At 42.0% G+C, this 15,065-nt stretch overlaps 1 protein-coding gene across 1 annotated transcript in view; it reads left to right on the top strand.

The window, feature by feature from the left end:
* The window catches only part of kdm4aa (lysine (K)-specific demethylase 4A, genome duplicate a), a 57,328-nt gene that overhangs the window by 1,050 nt on the left and 41,213 nt on the right, over window positions 1-15,065 (top strand). Inside the window, exons 2-5 of the mRNA XM_078218746.1 lie at window positions 3,649-3,818; window positions 5,574-5,749; window positions 9,315-9,429; window positions 11,425-11,618. Coding sequence (XP_078074872.1) covers window positions 11,533-11,618 — 86 coding nt within the window. The 5' untranslated portion in view covers window positions 3,649-3,818; window positions 5,574-5,749; window positions 9,315-9,429; window positions 11,425-11,532. The remainder of the gene's footprint in view (window positions 1-3,648; window positions 3,819-5,573; window positions 5,750-9,314; window positions 9,430-11,424; window positions 11,619-15,065) is intronic.

Below are 15,065 nucleotides of genomic sequence, written 5' to 3'. Positions count from 1 at the left end.
ACCTGACACACTGAAGTCTTGAGTGTCCATAGTTCGGTAGCATCCCTGAGAACCCAATAATAGACTTATCAATTGTCGGGTTATCTAGTTAAAAGCTTATTCAATTCTTCACCATCCCTCATTTTCCATCATGTGCAGTTATTATTTGTAAATCTTGTCACTTCTATTGTTCAGTGCCATTCACTTTTCTGTCCTATATTTTGTAAGCTATTTTTATATTACCTGTCGCAAACATTTATTTTCACAATTTTATATATAGCTTCTATTAAGCATCGGATGTCAATGACAGTATTTAGTTTTGTTGTCTAATAAAATGTAGGCATCTGAAAACAAACCTTTATGGTCCCTGCAAGATTAAACCTACAGTACTACCTGCAGTGTTTGCTTTCTAATTTAAGGAGGAAAATACTTGCATTAGAGGCAGCTCTGAGTAGATTCACAAGGTTGATTCTTTAAAGTTTATTTATTAGTGTCACAAGTAGGCTTGCATTCACACTGCAACAAAGTTACAGTGAAAATCCCCTAGTCGCTACACTCTGTTCGGGTACACTGAGGGAGAATTTAGCATGGCCGATGCACCTAACCAGCACGTCTTTTGGACTGTGGGAGGAAACCGGAGCTCCCGGAGGAAACCCACGCAGACACGGGGAGAACGTGTAAACACCACACAGACAGTGACCCATGTGGGAATCAAACCCGGGTCTCTTGCGCTGTGTGGCAGCGTGTTGCCCCCGTTCCTTGGGATGAAGGTTGGTCTTATGAGGAAAGGTTTAACAGGCTGGGCCTGTACTTATTGGAATTTAGAGGAATGAGAGGTGATCTTACTGAAACATGTGAAGTTTTGATGGGGCTTGACAAGGTTGATGCTGAGAGGATGTTTCTGTTGCGGGGGAGCTTAGAATTAGGGGGCATAGTTTCAAAATAAGGGATCTCCCATTTAAGGTGGAAATGAGGAGGAATTTCTTTTGAGGGGAATTAGTATGTAGAATTCTCTACCCCAGAAAGCAGTGGAGGCTGGGTCAATGAATATATTCATGGTTGAGTTGGACAAATTTTTGATTGACAAGGAAGATGAGGGTTATGGGTGGTACGGCAGGAAAGTGGAGTTGAAGCCACAGTCAGTCCAGCCATAATCTGCTGAATGACTGAGCAGGCTCGAGGGGCCAAATGGCCCATTCCTGCTCCTATTTCTCAGTGACATCATTACAGCTGCCTGTGACCTGTTAACACACAATGTAGTTGCGTCTTGGAGGTTTTACACCATGGTTAACCGCCACCCCACCGACCCCAAGAATAGGTCTTTGTGATATTTTATGATGCACGCACAAACAAATCAGCATTATTTAGCAACACCAGCAAAGATGACATGCAAAACTATTTTAAATGAAATATTAGAAGATGCCATTTTTCAATTTTGGTATGTCTCCAGCTTGATCAAAATAGTTTTTCAAAGTGTGCCATCATTATATAATACTGCAATAGTTTTGTTACTGTTTAATATTTTGAAACTAAGCAATATGGTGAATTAAGCATTTAGTTGATTTATGAAATTAAACTCAAACATCCTGAATCTCATCAGTTAGAATTATACAGTGCAGAAGAGGCCCTTCGGACCATCGAGTCTGCACCGACACGTGATAAACACCTGACTTCCCACCTAATCCATTTACCAGCACTTGTGCTCATCCAGGTCTTTTATAAAGAATGTGAGGCAATTCGCCTCTACCATTCTCCCAGGCAGCGCATTCCAGACTGTCACCACATCCCCCACTAAACCTCCTACCCCTCACCTTGAATCTATGTCCCCTCGTGACTGACCCTTCAACTAAGGGGAACAGCTGCTCCTTATCCGCTCTGTCCAAGCCCCTCACAATCTTGTACACCTCGATCAGATTGCCCCTCTGTCGTCTCTGCTCCAACAAAAACAACCCAAGCTTATCCAGCCTGTCTTGATAACTTAAATGTTCCAAAGAACAATACAGCACAGGAACAGGCCCTTCGGAAATTTTTTTTTTCTTCTTCGAATTCCATCCCAGACAGCACCCTGATGAATCTTCTCTGCATCCCCTCCAGTGCATTCGTATCCTTTCTGTAATATGGTGACCAGAACTGCGCACAGCTTAGTGTGGCCTCACCAAAGTTCTGTACAACTCCAGCATAACTTCCCTGCTTTTGTAATCAATGCCTTGATTGATAAAGGCAAGTGTCCCATATACTTTTTTCACCACCCTGCTTGGATGCCCTTCTGCCTTCAGAGATCTATGGACAAACACGCCACGGTCCCTTTGTTCAACAGAACTTCCTAGTGTCATGCTGTTCATTGAATACTTGCTTGTCAAGTTACTCCTTCCAAAGTGTATCACCTCACACTTTCAGGGTTAAATTCCTTCTGCCACTTATCTTCCCATTTGACCTTCCCGTCTATATCTTCTTGTAGCCCAAGACACTCAACCTCACTGTTAACCACCCAGCCAATCTTTGTGTCATCCACAAACTTACTAATCCTACCCCACATAGAAGTCACCTATGTCATTCATATAAATTATGTAATAGGGGACCCAGCACAAATCTGTGGTACACCACTGGACACTGGCTTCCAGTCACTAAAGCAGCCTTTTATAATCACCCTCTGCCTCCTAGAACTGAGCCAATTTTGAAACCGCTTTATCAAATTACTCCTTATCCCATTGCATTTGCCTTTTTTTAAGTGGGACCTTGTCAAAGGCTTTGCTGAAATCCATATAAACTACATCGACTGACTACCTTCATCTACACACCTGGTCACCACCTCAAAAAATTCAATCAAATTTGTTAGGCATGACCTCCCTCTAATGAAGCCATGCTGACTGTCCCTGATCAAGCTTTGCCTCTCCAAGTGGAGATGGATGCGCTCCTTCAGACATTTCTCCAATAGTTTCTCTACCACTGACGTGAGACTTGCTGGTCTGTAGTTCCCTGGCTTAGCTCTATGACCCTTCTTAAAAAGCAGAACCACATTAGCTGTTCTCCAGTCATCTGGCATCTTCCCCATGGTAAGGAGTCTAACAACACCAGGTTAAAGTCCAACAGGTTTATTTGGTAGCAAACGCCACTAGCTTTCGGAGCGCTGCTCCTTCGTCAGATAGAGTGGAAATCTACTTTCAAACAGGGTACAGAGACACAAAAGACACTCCGAAAGCTTTAAAGTTTTTAAAATTTGTTCATGGGATTTGGGCATCGCTGGCTGGGCCAGCATTTATTGCACATCCCTGAGAGATTTAAGAGGCAACCACGTTGCTGTGGGTCTGGGGTCACGTGCCAGACCAGGGAAGGATGACAGATCATCTTCTCTAAAAGACATCAGTGAGCCAGATGGGTTTTTTCAATAATGTTTTCATGGTCATCATTAGACTTTTGATTCCAGATTTTTATTGAATTTAAATTTCACCATCTTCTGTGGTGAGATTCGAACGCGGGTCCCCAGAGCATTGCCCTGAGTCTCTGGATTACTAATCCAGCAACAATACCGATATGCCTCTGCCTTCCCATTTCAACTATCATGGTAACGTGTACAAAGGGTGAAAGGGGCAATCGTTACCATTTAAACATTTTGTGATGAACTCTTGGTACTCGTGTTATTTTTGAATGTTTTGTCTTTTATTTCTCTAGTTTGTTCTTCTTAAGTCTCTTTATAAGTTGATGACTCGTGCTGACTGTTGACCAGAAACTTGACTGGATCAGCCACATAAAAATTGTGGTTACAAGAGTTGGCCAGAAGTTGGATATTATGTGGCGAGTTATTAGCCACTTGGGTTCTCCTGAGCCTGAATACCTGCAAGGTAAAAGTCAGGAGTGTGATGGAATTCTCCCCATTTGTCTGGATGAGGGCAGGCGCAACAATTCTAGAAAAGCTTAACACCATCCAGTGCAAAGTAGCACCTATCCATCACTTTAAACATCCACTTCCTCTACCACTGGTGCAATCTAGCTGCAGTGTTTACTATCTACAAGATGCACTGCAGCAATTCACCAAGAGTTCCTCATAAGCACCTCCCAAATCCTCTTCCTCTTACTATCCAATGGCAGCAGGTGCATGGGAACACCATGCAGCTTCCCCTCCAATTTGCACACCATTCTGATGTCGCAACATGTTGCTTTTTCTTCATCGTTGCTGGGTCAAGGTTCTGCAACACCCTCCGTAACGGCGCTGTGCGAGTGTTTTCACCACATTGGCTGCTGTGGTTTAAGAAGGCAGCTCACCGTGACCTCAGGGCGACTAGGGATGAACAGTATGCCCACATCCTGTGAATGAATAAGTGGCCATTATTTATTAGTTCACTCAAATGAATGGGCTATTTTACTGAAAAAGTATTACATATGAGACACAAGTTTATATACGATGCACTTAAACCAAGGATTGCTCTATTCTGACCAAGAACCATAGCTATTAATCTTCATTTCCCACCCACTACCTCCTGCTGCCTTGAGTTGCTGAGCCACCTGGAGTATCACTATGGTAACATTGACAAACTTAAGAGACCTCGGGCAATGTACCTGATTTGAATGACTTGCTGCCGTGACACATGGTGCACTGAATCTGAATGGACGATGTGTATATCAGCAATTAACTTATCTAAAAGTTATTTTCTCTCCAAATTTTTTTTTATTCATTCATGGGAGGTGGGCATCATTGGCAAGGCCAGCATTTGTTTCCCGTCCCTAATTACCCTTGAACTGAGTGATTCATTGGGGGCAATTAAGAGGAAAAGTAGTTTCCTCAGTAGCTGTTGCTCAGTTTCCAAGCAGCTGGGGAATGTGAAGAGAGCTCAATATACCGATTTCCTCCCAGAAACGAAAAGTCTGCTCGTTCTTTTCAAAAATTGTTTCCTGTAGCTTTTCAAATTCTGAAAAGCCTTTTTTTTTTAACCTTGCTATTCAAGCCTCGAGGCCTCTGTTTAATGAGCTTTGTTGTATTCAAATCTCATGTGTGTCAATTAAACTAATTTTGTGAAGGAGCAATTCACAATATTGGAACTCCAAGGTTCCAAATGGATGCATGCAGCATGAAGCATTCCGTGCTGTATTGGGAATAGCTAATTAATGTATCTTCAGTAGAATAATTTGGGAAGAAGATTGGGATAAATAACTGATGGTATTCCTAAGGTTTGATGATAAGGATCTTTGTGTCCAGATCACATATTGCTGTTCGGGTGAAAATCTCAGACACCTATTACACTGTACTTGATGTCCATGTGGGAGTATAGGCACTTTAAAAGTATATAAATGGTAAATGCAGCTGGCATTAAGCCCCACCGATGCTCTAGATTGGCATTTCCAGGTACATATAGCTGCTTTTACACTGTCAAGATCAGTTATGACCTTAAAGACATGGCTAAAATTAACAGCTGCCTATCATAACATCCTTGTCAGGAGCACAATGAGCAAAGCCACAGGACATCTAGTATGTTGCAATCCTGTTGACTCAGGTGACCTATTTCTTAAAACATTGTATTGCACAAAACACTATTTTTGTTTGAAACATACATTTCGAAGAGTTGTAACTTTACCTGGCTAATCTTCCTTGTCCCCAACAGGTTGTCCCTCCAAAGGAATGGAAGCCTTGTAAGAGCTATGATGTCATTGATGACCTGGTGATTCCAGCTCCTATTCAGCAGGTGGTAACAGGCCAATCCGGTCTCTTCACACAGTACAACATCCAGAAGAAGCCAATCACTGTACGCGAATTCCGAAAAATTGCTAACAGTGATAAGTAAGAAAACCTCTTTCAGTTGCTGTTTATCACAGTAGATTTAGTAAAATCAGTGTGTTGGTTCTAGTTTAATATTGTACAGTTTGGCTAACGATTTTTCTTAGTAGTGTCCAGAATGTGTTTTTGAGGTTTCTCGGGTATCTAGTTTCAGGCAGTTCATTTGGTGTCGTAATTGAGTTTCCAACTTAAAGCTGCAGCTGTGAGTGGTACATCAGATTCATAGTATTTGCTTACTACTGAGTGCTTTAGCATGTCAATAATGAACAGGAAAGCAGCCAATAGTTGAGGTGATTTTCATAGATGGCAAGGTAGCAAACACCAGAAAATGATTGAATAGCATTTGCACCACAGAAACAGGCCATTTGGTTCAACTGGTCTGGTATTTATGCTCCGCACAACCTTCACCCCACCGTCTTTCATTTAATCCTATCTGAAAATCCTTCCTTTCTTTCCCCCAGGTATGAAACCTAACTTCCCTTAAAGGCATCTGTTGTAGTTTCCTCAATTACCCGGTGATAGCAAGTTCTACATTTTAACAACTGTGTTTCTCCTGTCATCTTTATTGTATTTGTAAGTGACCATTTTGTACTTGTGGTCCGCAATTTTTGATTCTCTTACAAGTACATCTTCTGTATGTCTACTCCGTCAAACCCATTGACAGTTTAAAGTCCCAGCCTCTTCCTTTCTTAAAAAAAAAGTCATAACCTATTCAGCCGTTAGATCATTGTAACTTCTTGAGTTCTGGTATCATCTTTGTGAATCTGTTTGTCCTTTCATCTGTGCTTCTATCTCCTTTTTGTAATGTAGAGATCGGCACCATACACACAGCACTCTTCAGTGTGGTCGGTTTACTGTAACTTCCCAGTTTTTAAATTCTGCTCCTTTAGAAACAAACTCCAGTGCTTTGTTTGCATTTTATTTAGTTAGTTTGCATTGTTATTTTTAACCTGTGAATGCGTACCCCGAGGTTCCTTGGCTCCTCTACCCCATTCCTCTGAAACGTAAGTGGCCACCTTGTTCCTCCTCAAATTGCACCACCTCACGCTTCATCTACATAAATATTGATTTGCCACTTGCAGTTGTGTTGTCTTTCTTATATTTGCAAGATTCCTCTACATTAACTATATTTAACTAATATTGTTGTCTGCAAATTTTGAAATTGTATTTCCAATTTCTGAGCTCAAATCATTTGCGCACATGGTAAACAGCAGTGGGCCCAGTACCAATCCTGACCACCACTTCCTAATTTTTGTCACCGAGTTCTTTTAACCCCAAGGCATTCTTTCCTGTTTTGGAGCCAGCTGGTTATCCATTCTGCGAATTGCCTCCTCAGTTAATGCACTCTCATTATAAAATAAACTGGGAGATGAAGTTGTGGTAATGTCACTCGACTAGTAATCCAGAGATCCCAAAAATGGTGACCATGCAACCATTGTCAATTGTCATACAAGCCCATCTGGTCATCATGTCCTTGTAGAGAAGGAGATCTTCCCTACAAACCTAGTCAAACATATAGACCCACAGCAATGTGGCTGACTCTGAGCTGACCTCTGAAATGACCTAGCAAGCTACTCAGTTGTGGCAAATAGGGATAGGCAACAAATGCTGGCTTTGCCAGTGACTCCCACATCCATGAAACAGTAACAAGAAATGGCATATATTGGGGAGCAGGTTCATACATAGATCCTTCCCAATAGTATTGATTTTGTGTGTTGTAGAATGTTAATGTTCCATTACACATACATTGTATAATAAACAGATAGCATCTAAAGATACTTCTAAGCAAAACACCTAGAGTAAAAATGAATTCCCTGAGGTAGTATTGTGAGATAGGATCATGTAAAAATGCATGTGGTTTCCTGACTAACAAAGGATGGAGATAATCTCTGCAGTCAGATCTCTTCAGCTCTGGGCACTGAGGAGGTGAAATAGGAGATTTTACTGTCTTCTCTTCATGAAATTCGAAAGCTTGAAAATGGAATGTCAAAACATTTCTGTGGCGAAGATCAGACTAGAATAAGGAATTTGTTCAAAGATCTCAAATTCAAAAAGTGCTCGAATTTGCTGCTCCTCCAAACTTGAAGCGAGTTAAAGCAATACCAATTGAGTCTAGTCTTAGTGGTAAAAGTCCTGGAGTTAATATACAGTCAAGCTGCTTGCACAGTATGCAGTGGCTTTGGTTTGATGCTCGTGTTAATCTAGTTTTGTCCTGGCCTTGAACTTTAATTGCCTCATTACTCAATCTGGACTATGTATTTAGACAGTCCGGCTTATTAAATTGTTGGTCCCATCTCTAACATGGGTAGTGGCAGTAGAGGCAAAGGGAGAGCATTTAATTTAGGTAAATGCGAGGTGATGCATTTTGATAGATTGAACCAGGGCAGGACTTACTCAGTTAATGGTAGGGCATTGGGGAGAGTTACAGAACAAAGAGATCTATGGGTACAGGTTCATAGCTCCTTGAAAGTGAAGTCACAGGTGGACAGAGTGGTGAAGAAGGCATTCAGCATGCTTGGTTTCATTGGTCAGAACATTGAATACAGGAGTTGGGACGTCTTGTTGAAGTTGTACAAGACATTGGTAAGGCCACACTTGGAATACTGTGTACAGTTCTGGTCACCCTATTGTAGAAAGGATATAGAAAGATTAAACTAGAGAGAGTGCAGAAGAGATTTACTAGGATGCTACCGGGACTTGATGGTTTGAGTTATAAGGAGAGGCTGGATAGACTGGGACTTTTTTATCTGGAGCTTAGGAGGCTGAGGGGTGATCTTATAGAGGTCTATGAAATAATATGGGGCATAGATCAGCTAGATAGTCAATATCTTTTCCCAAAGGTAGGGGAATCTAAAACTAGAGAGCATAGGTTTAAGATAAGAGGGGAGCGATACAAAAAGGTCCAGAGGGGCAATTTTTTTCAGAGGGTGGTGAGTGTCTGGAACAAGCTGCCAGAGGCAGTAGTAGAAGCGGGTACAATTTTGTCTTTTAAAAAGCTTTTAGAAAGTTAGGGGGGCAAGATGGGTATAGAGGGATATGGGCCAAATGCGGGCAATTGTGACTAGCTTAGGGGTTTAAAAAAAAAGGGCAGCATGGACAAGTTGGGCCAAAGGGCCTGTTTCCATGCTGTAAACCTCTATGACTCTGAGTAAGAAATTTGAAGAGTTTTGGGGAAGGGATTAAAGGTGTGTAGTACACTTAATTAATGTAGAATTAGTACTCCATTTCTTTGACTTTAAGAATGAAAACACCATTAATTCTATTAACTTTTAAGTAGATTTATTGGGTAAGTACTGTTAAACCTATTGCTGAATTTCCTATGGTTTTATTACTCTAATGTTACTGTTTTTAATGGGGTACGAGCTTAAAAACCTGGGAGGAGAGAATTTATCTGGACTCAACAGCACAGTAAGAATTCAAAATAAATATTTGAAATGTGCTATTCCTGCTCTCCAGTCGAGTTGACAAACTCTAGAAATCAAGCTTGACTCACTTCTGAACCAAATTCAAGTCCAGTTAGAATTATTCGATTTTTTTTTTTTGACGATTAATTATGTTCCTCTTTAAGATACTGCACCCCTCGCTATTCAGACTTCGATGATCTGGAGCGCAAGTATTGGAAAAATCTCACCTTTAACCCACCAATCTATGGTGCAGATGTCAATGGTACATTGTACGATGAGGTAAGGCATAAATAAATCTTGTGTTTTAATTATTCCCTATGTAGTGGTCTTGCGTCAATTTGCCCCAGTTTCTTCCCCCCCCTCTTGCTCCTGGAAATGTTTTTAAATTGAATGGGTTCCAAGCATTGCATAGCCTGCTGTGTATTTTGTAATATAACCAGAATTGATGAGAAATGTCACTTCCTAAGTCAGACTTGGTGTTTGAGGATGAGTGGCATTAAATTTTAGTTTAATGGTCCAGCAGAATCATACAGAGTAGAAGGACGCCATTTGGTCCATTGTCCTGTGTCAGTTCTTTCTAAAAGAGCTACCAATTAATTCTTCTCCCCTGTTCTTTCTCTTTCGTACTTCAAATATTTCCTTTTTAAGAGCATTTCTACTTTCCTTTTTGAAAGTTGCTGTGGTGGCAGGTTGCTGCCACCACCCTTTCAGGCAGTGTATTCAACGTCATAACAGTAACAATAAGTTCTCTTCGACTCCATCCAGACTTTTTTTGCTAATTATTTTAAATGGGTGCTCTCTGCTTACTGACCCTCCTGTCATTGGAAATGGGGCTCATAATTTTGAGACCAGTCCCAGCCTCTCCAATAAAAAGAGAAAATGCTGGAAAATCTCAGCAGGTTTGGCAGCATCTGTAAGGAGAGAAGAAAGCTGGCATTTCGAGTCCAGCTGACCCTTTGTCAAAGCCCATTTTGACAGAGGGTCATCTGGAATCGAAACGTCAGCTTTCTTCTCTCCTCCTGGATGCTGCCAGACCTGCTGAGATTTTCCAGCATTTTCCCTTTGGTTTCAGATTCCAGCATCCGCAGTAATTTGTTTTTATCCAGCTTCTCCAATCTTCAGGTAACTGAAATCCCTCAGTGGTGCCGTTCTAGTAAATCTAACGGGAGATGATTTCACTCATGTCCTCTCCTTGTGGTATGTTTCTTCATAACTCCAATTAGATCCGCCATAAAACTTGAAGGATTGTGGTTTTTGAATATTCCCACTCTTTTTAATTCTTCAAATTATTATTTTCTAAATTCTCATTGTCCACCCAGCTTTCTCTGCTCCAATGCCTCAATTCTCCTTTCTTTCCCTGTTAGTTGAACTTTGGTACTCTTGATGCATAAGATGTTGCTACTGCTCAGTTTAACCTTTCTCCTTGCTTCATTACTTTTGTTTGAATTGATTTGTCAGATAGAATCTCTGCAGTATAGGAGGAGGTTATTCGGCCTATCGAGTCTACACCGACATCAATCCTATCCGATCCCCGTAACCCCACTTATTTACCCTGCTAATTGCCCCGAAACTAGGGTCAATTTAGCATGACCAATCAACCTAACCTGCACATTTTTGGACTGTGGGAGAAAACAGGAGGACCCGGAGGAAACCCACGCAAGCACGGGGAGAATGTGCAAACTCCACACACACAGTGACACAAGCCGGGAATCGAACGGGGTTCCCTGGCGCTGTAAGGCAGCAGTGCTAACCACTGTGCCACTGTGCCACCCCAGCTGTTTCTATAATTCTTCAACAGTGCAGCCTAGTGACTGATTGCACCTTCACTAAATTTAGAAATACCTGGACCTCCACTTTGTAACCTCCAGTTGAAATCAGATACATGCTGATTAAAGAATAGCAGATATAGGATTGTATCTCTTTATTCAATGGCTCATTTGTATAGTTATTGAGAATGAATACATTGCTTGTATCTCGAGTCTTTTGACAAAGGGTTACTGCGTCATGGTAGCTCCATTTTTTTCTCACTCGTGGGTGAACCTAATTTTCCAAGACACTTTGCATGCTGGGAGTATGGGAGGTGATTGGGGTGTAATGATGGCTTTGTGATATAAGGAAGAAAGATGGGGTTATTTTCGGACTCTGTCATTTCCACAAGAGTAAATTAATGTGCTCCTTTAATTTCTTTGAGTAAGCTTACATTTCACACATTTACCAGATGCTGTGTTTTTTTAAACCATTTTTGCTTACAGAAACAATTTTCTGTTTGTTTAGGGTGTGTCTGAATGGAACATTGGGCACTTGAACACTATCCTGGATGTGGTCGAAAAAGAGAGTGGTATCACAATTGAAGGTGTCAATACACCATACCTCTATTTTGGGATGTGGAAAACCACCTTTGCTTGGCACACTGAGGACATGGATCTCTACAGCATTAACTACCTGCACTTTGGCGAACCCAAGTCCTGGTAACAGGCTCAGAATTTTCTTGCACCCTTCATGTATCTGAATGCAATGGCCAGAATTCTCCGACCTTGCCCAAGACTGGGATTCTCTGTTCCCACTGCAGTCAATAGAGTTTTGGCTGAGCATCTAATTCTCTGTTCCCAGTGGCAGGAAGAATGAGATCGGAGAATCCTGGCCTCTATCTTGGATTTAAAATGTGCTATAGTGGAATAGCTTAAGCAGTTTAATACTTGACTTCACATACTAAAATGATTAGTTAACAGCTCCTTTATTGTCGTAGTATGCAACTACCATGATGATTGAAGTCTAACTAGAAGGATCTTTATTTTTTTATTGTCAAGTGACTCCTATGTTACTGTGGTGCTCCAAGTTAAATCTATGGGGCTCCAAGTAGAAATGAACTGAACTATTTTGGGGAGGGGAAGAAAGGAGGAGTTGACTTTGATATTCAGTCACTGAACAAAGAAAGGTACAGCACAGGAACAGGCCCTTCAGCCCTCCAAGCCTGAGCTGATCTTGATGCCTGTCTAAACTAAAACCATATGCACTTACGGAGTCCGTATCCTGCCATTCCCAGCCTATTCATGTATTTGTCTAGTTGTTCCTTAAATGACGCTATCGTACCTGCTCCCACCACCTCCCCAGGCAGCGCGTTCCAGACATTCACCACCCACTGTGTAAAAAAAACTTGCCTCGCACATCTCCTCTAAACTTTTTCCCATGCACCTTAAACCTATGTCTCCTCGTACTTGACTTTTTCTACCCTCCCCTTTTCACTGCTTGACTTATATTTTCTACCGATTTGTATTCCTACATATGCAGAATAAATAGAAAACTCTTAAGACATGCAGCTAAATGAAAAAAATAAAGTCTTGTTTTTCTAGCACCCTTCCAAACGCATTGTCCTGAGGTGTCTCTTGGCCAGTTAACAACCGCAGCCGCTGTTATGTAGACAGTGCAACAATTTGCGCACAGCAACAAGCTAAACTAGTTAATATGCTTCTGGTACTGTTGGTAAATGTTGCTCAGGACATTGGGACCACTTGTACTGAAAAACCAGTCCCTGATCGAGATGTTGTCTGCAGTGTGCCTTGTGAAATAGAGTAGTAAAATCATGTCTCCTCTGACCTGTTGAGCTACATGTGTAAGGACTGTGGGTCTTGAAATGTGGATAGACTACTTTGCATTTGACCTCTCTTGAATTGGCCTTCAACTTAGCTGGAAATGGATATAGAATGATGAATGGACAAGGATGTCCATACAATCCACTTCTAGAGCTCCAATTATGTGTCCACAGCAACAAAGATTATTGAAGAAAAATATTTATAAAAAAGTGAAATGTATGAATGGCAGTTTTCACAATGAAAAATATGTAGCAAGATTTACTGGGAAATGTGGTGATGGGGAAACATTTTTGCGGATGTTTATGTTTAAAGTTCAACATTTACCTACAATTTTAAGAGGTTCGCTTCTGCAGGATAGGCCCCGTGATTGTCAAATGTCCCCATTTCAACTGGGTGAGCTGCATTGTGGCATCTGCTTCCTGATTGTTGAAGTTGAGTGAAGGATCTAATTTAAATGTAGTTAATGCAAGGTCTGTGTGTAATACCAACATGGACTGTTTTTCAGCACCAAAGTCAACTATCAGGAAATTTGGTGGTCGCAGACCTGCTTTCTTGAGGCCTGTCTGCAAAGTTCCACATCCTGTCTAGACCGTGGATGGTTTACCTCGCTGTTCCTGAAATTTGTGTTGTGCACTTCTGAAGGCAGGCGCAATGGAGTGCTCAGAATGGAAATGAAATTCAAGGAGCTCAGGGTCACCCTCGTGTACAGAATATAGATTTTTGACCAAGTATTCACCTGTTGTGTGTTTGTTCTGGTCAATGTAGACGACAGTGCGCCAAGATGGTAGAGGATTAAAGCAAATGGGGTTTTTACTTGATATTGGCTGTGTTATTTCTTGCTGTCAAGTATTTGATATTGAAGGGATAATCGGTGTGAAAACTTTGCATTGACATCATGTGCTGTGCTGACTAATTTTTATGAGATTTGACAGAGATGTTCAAAATCATAAAGGGCCTAGGCAGACAAGATAGAAACTTCCCATTGGCAGAAGGTTTGAGAACCAGAGGATGAAGATTTAAGGTGATTGACAAAAGAGTCAAAGGCAACATGAGGAAAATTCTTTTTTAATGCAGCAAGTGGTTAGCACTGCCTGAAAGTGTCATGGAGGCAGATTCTATCATGAATTTCAAAAGGAATTGGATGTGCATCTGAGGAGAGGAAAAGACGGGAGTGGAACTAGCTAAATTACTCTTGTAGAAAGCCAACATGGACCCAGTGGGCTGAATGGCCTCCATTGCTGGAACCATTCCAGAATTCTGGGCAAATAATGAAAGCCAATCATTTAGAAACATAGAAAAACTACAGCACAAACAGGCCCTTCGGCCCCACAAGTTGTGCCGAACATATCCCTACCTTCTAGGCCTACCTATAACCCTCCATCCTATTAAGTCCCATGTACTCATCCAGGAGTCTCTTAAAAGCCCCCATTGAGTTTGCCTCCACCACCACTGACGGCAGCCAATTCCACTCGCCCACCACCCTCTGTGTGAAAAACTTCCCCCTAACATCTCCCCAGTACCTACCCCCCAGCACCTTAAACCTGTGTTCTCTCGTAGCAGCCATTTCCACCCTGGGAGCACCTCTATTAGGTCTCCTCTCATCCTACGTCTCTCCAAGGAGAAAAGACCGAGCTCCCTCAGCCTATCCTCATAAGGCATGCCACTCAATCCAGGCAACATCCTTGTAAATCTCCTCTGCACCCTTTCAATCATTTCCACATCCTTCCTGTAATGAGGCAACCAGAACTGAGCACAGTACTCCAAGTGGGGTCTGACGAGAGTCTTATATAGCTGCATCATTATCCCCGGACTCCTAAACTCAATCCCTCGATTGATAAAGGCCAGCATACCATACGCCTTCTTAACCACCTCCTCCACCTGCGGGGCCGATTTTAGAGTCCTATGGACCCGGACTCCAAAGTCCTTCTGATCCTCTTCAGTACTAGGAGTCTTTCCCTTTATATTGTACTCCTTCATCCCATTTGACCTGCCAAAATGGACCACTACGCATTTATCAGGGTTGAAGTCCATCTGCCACTTCTCCGCCCAGTCTTGCATCCTATCTATGTCCCTCTGTAACTTCAGACATCCCTCCAGACTATCCACAACCCCACCAACCTTCGTGTCGTCGTCAAACTTACCAACCCATCCCTCCACTTCCTCATCCAGGTCATTTATGAAAATGAAAAACAGCAAGGGTCCCAGAACAGATCCCTGGGGCACACCACTGATGACTGACCTCCATTTAGAAAAAGACCCATCTATACACACTCTCTGCCTCCTTTGGGCAAGCCAGTTCTGGATCCACAGGGCAGCAGCCCCTTG

The sequence above is a fragment of the Mustelus asterias genome, chromosome 8, assembly GCF_964213995.1.
Source record: "Mustelus asterias chromosome 8, sMusAst1.hap1.1, whole genome shotgun sequence".
Taxonomy (NCBI): domain Eukaryota; kingdom Metazoa; phylum Chordata; class Chondrichthyes; order Carcharhiniformes; family Triakidae; genus Mustelus; species Mustelus asterias.
Note: the sequence above shows the minus strand (reverse complement) of the source record. Positions and strands in the feature narration are given on the sequence as shown.